Genomic DNA, 6,751 nt, shown 5'->3' with positions numbered 1-6,751 from the left:
CCTGATAGCTAGCTGCATTGACCCTGCCCTTGATAAAACACAGTGGACCAACACCAGCAGCTGACACGGCACCCCAGACCATCACTGACTGTGGGTACTTGACACTGGACTTCTGGCATTTTGGCATTTCCTTCTCCCCAGTCTTCCTCCAGACTCTGGCACCTTGATTTCCGAATGACATGCAGAATTTGCTTTCATCCAAAAAAAGTACTTTGGACCACTGAGCAACAGTCCAGTGCTGCTTCTCTGTAGCCCAGGTCAGGCGCTTCTGCTGCTGTTTCTGGTTCAAAAGTGGCTTGACCTGGGGAATGCGGCACCTGTAGCCCATTTCCTGCACACGCCTGTGCACCGTGGCTCTGGATGTTTCTACTCCACACTCAGTCCACTGCTTCCGCAGGTCCCCCAAGGTCTGGAATCGGCCCTTCTCCACAATCTTCCTCAGGGTCCGGTCACCTCTTCTCGTTGTGCAGCGTTTTCTGCCACACGTTTTCCTTCCCACAGACTTCCCACTGAGGTGCCTTGATACAGCACTCTGGGAACAACCTATTCGTTCAGAAATTTCTTTCTGTGTCTTACCCTCTTGCTTGAGGGTGTCAATAGTGGCCTTCTGGACAGCAGTCAGGTCGGCAGTCTTACCCATGACTGGGGTTTTGAGTGATGAACCAGGCTGGGAGTTTTAAAGGCCTCAGGAATCTTTTGCAGGTGTTTAGAGTTAACTCGTTGATTCAGATGATTAGGTTCATAGCTCGTTTAGAGACCCTTTTAATGATATGCTAATTTTGTGAGATAGGAATTTTGGGTGTTCATGAGCTGTATGCCAAAATCATCCGTATTAAGACAATAAAAGACCTGACATATTTCAGTTAGTGTGCAATTAATCTAAAATATATGAATGTTAAATTTTCATCATGACATTATGGAAAATAATGAACTTTATCACATTATGCTAATATTTTGAGAAGGACCTGTAGTTAATCAGAAACTTACAAAGCCATGACATCATCATCTGGACTTTTTTTGATTCTTTGAAGGTTTAGCAATCCTCATTATTCTGGTATTCAGCAAACAGAAATAATGTTGTTCCTAACTGAGCTAAAACAGGAACTGTTTAGTCTGATATAATGTTAGACTGTGAGGAAATAAAATTACCTCTCTTCTAAATGTCTGGTTTAAAGTATCCATCAAGTATCTCTTTAGGAAAATACTTTTTAAATCACATTTTGCAGGCTTTGTTCCTGAGATGTATGTAGGCATAATGTTTTACCATATTGCTTGTTAGAATTGTTTGCTTTGTTTTTTCTCCATGTTGGCTTTGGTCCAGGACAAATCAACTCCTCCCTCATCTCTATAAAAGAAACGCTGCAGGGAATGAAGAAAGAAGAGGAAACATGGGCAGATGTGGCCTAACATTCCTCCTCTGCTGTGCCCCAGCTTGTATTCGAGTGTACTGCTACAGCTCTGCAAACTGTTGCAGCCAAGTCAACAGTACAAGGCAAGACCAAGGGCAGGGGGTGTGTCATTAAATCATAGAGAGGCTGAATCTAGGGAGGAGATAAAGGAGGAGTTTGAGGAACAGGGGGAGTCCAGTGGAAAAAAAAAAGGCTGGACAGAAAATACCCTGTAGGCTGTAGTTGGATGCTCGGGTTTTCTGCCACAACTCTTATGTGGTGACGTCCAGCACTGCTTGTCTTCTTTGCAAACTGACTGCAGGAGAAAACAGAACAGCTTTAAAATAGGCTACATACTGTAGAGGAATAAGTGCTTCCATAAAAAGGAGAAGTAAAGAACAAAAGTAAAAGGCGAAGCTAGTGATAGGGCAAGAATTTAGATATTTAAAAAGCTTGAAGTTTCACCACCTCAAATTCATCAAAATGGCAACCATGGAAGCACTGGAATCATCTAGTGCCCTGCTGGAGCCTCAAACCTTGACTGAAATCTCAGACGATGAGATCAATCTTCCACCTTCTGATGAAGAAGACAATGCCATTGCTGCCACCAAGAAAGATCTGCATGCCATGGGCACAGAAGGAGAAACAAACGAAGACAAGGATGAGGCACAGATGTCAGACCCTCAGGTAAACGGGGTGATGGTCCTATCATTGCTTGACAAGATAATCGGAGCAGTGGACCAAATCCAGCAGACCCAGAGTGGGCTTGAGACCAGACAGCAGGAAATGGAACGCACAGTGACCAATATTCAAGGCGAGCTGACAAAACTGTGCAAAAACCACAGCACTACATCCAACAGCGTCAACAAGATGATGGAGAAGGTGCGCAAAGTGAGCGTCAATGTCAAGACTGTCAAAGCCACGCTGGAGAAACAAGGCGGCCAGATAAAGAAGCTGGAAAACAATGAGGCAGAGCTCCTGAAGAGGCGTAACTTTAAAGTCATGGTTTACCAGGTGGGAAAGTGTTTGCATGCACAAAAATTAGCAGCATAGGTTGTTTTTAGAGCATGATATTAGAGATGGGTGTGGCACACTGGTGAACTAAACCAGATGTTCAGGAGTTGGTCCTTCGGAGTCAATGTAAAAAACATGATGACTGAAGATGATTCAGGTGTGGTTCAATCAACAGATAAATGCTGCTGAGGATGACGTGTTTTCAGGGAGTGGTTCTGGGTTCTCCTCTACTATTACCAGACCCCATATGAATTTGTGAGGAGAGTCTGTCCCACGACACACTCTCCTCACAAATTTATATATGATAACTCGTGTTTTTAAAAGATTAGGCTGATTATAAAGAGCCTGGATGAAGCTCAGTTCTGGAAAGAAAATCTTTACAGATTTTAGTATAACATGCACAGTTGTAATAAGCTCAGTAAGAACATACAGAGAGAGGAAATCCAAATGACATCCATTATGAGCCGATGTCTTTTCTAATTAAAAAAGAATAAATGATCTGTTTAACATTTTTTTTACTTTTTGGTGTCTAAATATTTATAAAAAGCAGCTATGTTGTCCTAAAATTAGTGTTGTATCAATCCAGTTATCATTCCTGCTTAACTGGTTTAAGTCTAATCTGGCACTTTGTAGTTTTAGACAGCATGAGCAGAGATAAGGGTGTGTGTCTGTGATGGGCATGCTGCCAGTCTGAAAACTTCTACCACTACTCCATTTAACTCATAAGCTTGTATAAAGTGTATTTTTTCAAATGAGAGAATGTTTTCCTCTATATACCCAACAATATTAAAAATGAAATCACAAACCTAATCTGGGTCTTAAATAATCCAATTTTTGGTTTTCTCTATTCAAGCAGGGTGAACGATTTGTGAGGGAAGCCCAAACTTTTTTTAGACTGTGAGTTCATTGTGTGTGTGTGTGTGTGTGTGATGGACCAGTAGTGCATGACGATTCAGAGTTTCCATCTTGACTCAGACATCATGGACTGGAACGACCGCACTCTCTCTGCTTCCCTCAGAGACGTTCCAGCAGCTACACTACATTTCCGGTTAGGTAACCGACTGTGGCACAGAGCTCAGTATTTCAGTATGCCCATAAGGTTCTGTTAATGTATGTATTGTCTTGACATAGCAGCAAGACAGGGTGTATAACAGTGCAGATTAACAGCTTATCATTTCATCAGATGGAATTCAGTGACTCAACTGTTTCTCAATCTGGGAATGTCATAAATCTACTTTTCATCAGGATCTAATACAGTCTTGGAGGTCTTGTGGGTTTTGTACTTTACAATGCAATCTATTGCAAATCTCAAATAGAAAACTGTAAACATTTGGGGATTTTGTAAAAATTAAGCTCTGCAGCAATGGAAACTCCGCCTCAAATGCTCACTAACTCAAAACACTGAGTTTATTTATGGTTGCCAGAAAACAAAGAATTCATCATCAATAAATGTGCTCGCACACATACATGCACACTCGTTGCTGCAGACAAAACGCACAATATTAATAATTAAATAGTATATATATTATAAAGTTTCCAAACCCACTAAACATTATACCTTTTCTGCATGTTAAATTTTTATTTTTAAGAAGATTCCAGAGAACATTCTGGAGTTTCCTTTGATTGAATGAGCAACGTGCTCCTCCCTTAATTTACTACACCAGTTGCCAGTTTTTGATATCGGCAACAAGGAAAGTTGCCCAAGGTGGCATTAGAGGGGGGGGGGGTTGGATTTCCCTTTCAGTTGAGAAAAGGCTACATGTTTCTCTTGTTCACAAGAAAGATTGCCGGTTGTTTGGAAAATCATGGTGGTTATTCCATATTTTGCTTCTACCTTCCACCAAAGTCTACATGTTAAAAAAACAAAAATTAATACTCATAAACTACCTGTTGTTTTAGCTCACACAGGCTCACTACATGTGACTGAAGCAGACTTTCTTGATTTTTCCAAGTATCTTTAGCTGAAACAAACAGATTAGTAAATAATTTTTCATGACAAATTTTAACAGAAAACGTCAACCCTCCCACCCGTGGTTTCTTGCTATATGTGTGTCTATGCATCAAATCAAAATAACAAAAACAAAATCACAATTATAAGTGCCAAATATATTACTTTAGCTAATGCTGTATAATGGCGTGATTTTTGTGTTTGCATCATTGTGTGTGGCTCAAAACTGTGGTTCAGTTTTACTTCTAGTTAAAATAAGATTCTGTTGAATATGAGGACAGCAGAAACAGCCCGCTGTGAGAGGAAGCAGAACAAAAACCAGCCCAGAACAGGTATCAGAGGTCAGAGGTCCACAAATGGAGGGACCATATAACAAGCAGCTCTAGACCATCTGACAGCCCGATACTCCTGTCCTAGGAAACCTGGATTGTATGAGTTACGACATTTAATTTTCCTTCGGGATTAATACTTTTTTAATTGAGTTGAATTAACTCTTTACATTTTCTTTAACATAGAAAGTACCCTTGCATCAGTGCTTCTGTGTTTGTATGTGCTCTGTCTTCTCAAGCCTTCCATCGGTTGTGGGAGATGGCCGCTGACACTGAACCCGGTTCTGGTCCAGCTGCCTGTTTTCCTTTTCACTTTTGCAGGATGCATGTTCGGGATGACTCAGAGGTTGGACCAAGTCATTGTTTTGCAAGTTAGTTTCTGGTTTTTCCACACAAGTTTCAAGTCAAGTCCCAAGTATAGGCATGCAAGTCCCAAGTCGACCAGGTCCAAAATGTTTCATTTCGATTCTTAAATAAACCATTGAGGTAAATATGACATTTAATCACAGAGTAATAATCAATAACTTCTGGTTTGAGTTTTTAAAATTATTTCTAGGCAGAACACCCAGCAAGATGAACTGAAACTGAGAATCAGCTCTGATGTTACTTTATACAATCAATAATAACTCAAACAAACTAAACAGTAAACTGAGAACAGAATGAGCAATCTCATCCTTGATAATAAAAAATAACCAGATTTCTATAACAAATTAAAATGGTCTCCATGTTAACCAACTGCAACAGTACAAACCTGCTTTTACAATAATATATGAGCAACACGAGATCATTAAAATAACACCTATTTATACAAGGAAGGCACGTTTATTAATACAGCACCATTGATATACAAGGCAATCTGAAGTGCTTTACAGAACACCAAAGGAAAAACATATGACAAAGCATAAAAGAAACATGTTTAAACATTTCATCAATGAGTATTTTTGTTTAAAAGTTGCAGTAAAATGTTTTCAGCCCTGATTATAGGGACCAGTTGCGCCTCTCAGATTTTAAGGCAGTTTGTTCGTGAGCTGAGGAGAATAGAAACTAAATGCAGGCTCACCTTGTTTAATTCTGGTCCTGAGAACACTGAGTAAGCAGGTCTCTGAAGACCTGAGGGGTCTATATGGTTCATACCTGACCACCAACTCAGGAATGAATTTTAAAATCTATCTTTTGACAAACAGGGAGACAGTGCATGGATTAAAGCACTGAGATGTTTGTGATTACTATGATAAGATCCATTTTGCTGGTGTTGGTAAGGACTCTAGCAGCAGCATTTTGGATGAGCTGCAGCTGCCTAATTTTGAGAAGTTTTTATCTAATTCTTTTTGTGTCCTTTGAGCAGTTAAAGATCTCAGCTATGTGCAGAGTTTATTATTGAAAATTCATACTTCCTCCTTCATCTTTTCTGTTGAATATCAAGAATCTATCAGATGATTCTATAAAACAAATCAACAGGCCCTCTAAGATTACTCTCCACTACTACAGCATGGTATAGAGTTGTATAACTCTGATAGGAAGGAGAATAAGAGCGAAAGGTGAAGTAAAAGAAGAGGTGTCCAAGTGCACAGGGAGTGGATAAGTGTGTAATGATGAAGACCAGGGACCATATTTAGACAGCTGACTCATGTCAGAGGAATTCTAAGCTCTCTGTTTTAGCCTCTTACTAACAAGTAGTGAGTCAAAGAATCAAGTCCTCCTTATTTAAAGACTTGAGTCTTGACTTGTACTTGTCTCTCAAAGACTTGAGACTTAACTTGAACTGGCCTCTTAAAGACTTGAGACTTGACTTAGCCTCTTAAAAAACTTGAGCTGGACTTTTTGGAAAATGACTTGTAAACGTCTCTGGTTAGAGGCTTAGAGTTTGCGTGTTCTTCTTGTTCATACATGTTTTTTAATCCCAAACAGATGCTTTTTCAGTCTGGATGATAATTAACATGGATATGATAAGTGTGAGGAGAAGAAAACATTGTCTCCTCTGCTGTCCACACATTTCTAAACAGAAAGATCAGGGTCTGAATATGTTGTCCTTCTGCAAAACTGTAAAGCACCATTTCACCCTGTGAGCAAAC

At 39.9% G+C, this 6,751-nt stretch overlaps 1 protein-coding gene across 1 annotated transcript in view; it reads left to right on the top strand.

Annotated features, from left to right (window-relative positions):
- The first annotated feature begins 1,612 nt into the window (after nucleotides 1-1,612).
- LOC124874678 (caveolae-associated protein 1-like) overlaps nucleotides 1,613-6,751 on the top strand; it is a 53,828-nt gene continuing 48,689 nt past the window's right edge. Inside the window, exon 1 of the mRNA XM_047376139.1 lies at nucleotides 1,613-2,402. Within this exon, the coding sequence (XP_047232095.1) occupies nucleotides 1,872-2,402 (531 nt within the window). The 5' untranslated portion in view covers nucleotides 1,613-1,871. The remainder of the gene's footprint in view (nucleotides 2,403-6,751) is intronic.

This window comes from Girardinichthys multiradiatus, chromosome 10 (assembly GCF_021462225.1).
Source record: "Girardinichthys multiradiatus isolate DD_20200921_A chromosome 10, DD_fGirMul_XY1, whole genome shotgun sequence".
In the NCBI taxonomy this organism is placed as follows: Eukaryota; Metazoa; Chordata; class Actinopteri; order Cyprinodontiformes; family Goodeidae; genus Girardinichthys; species Girardinichthys multiradiatus.
The sequence above is the reverse complement of the archived record's forward strand: the minus strand, read 5'-3'. Positions and strand labels throughout refer to the sequence as shown.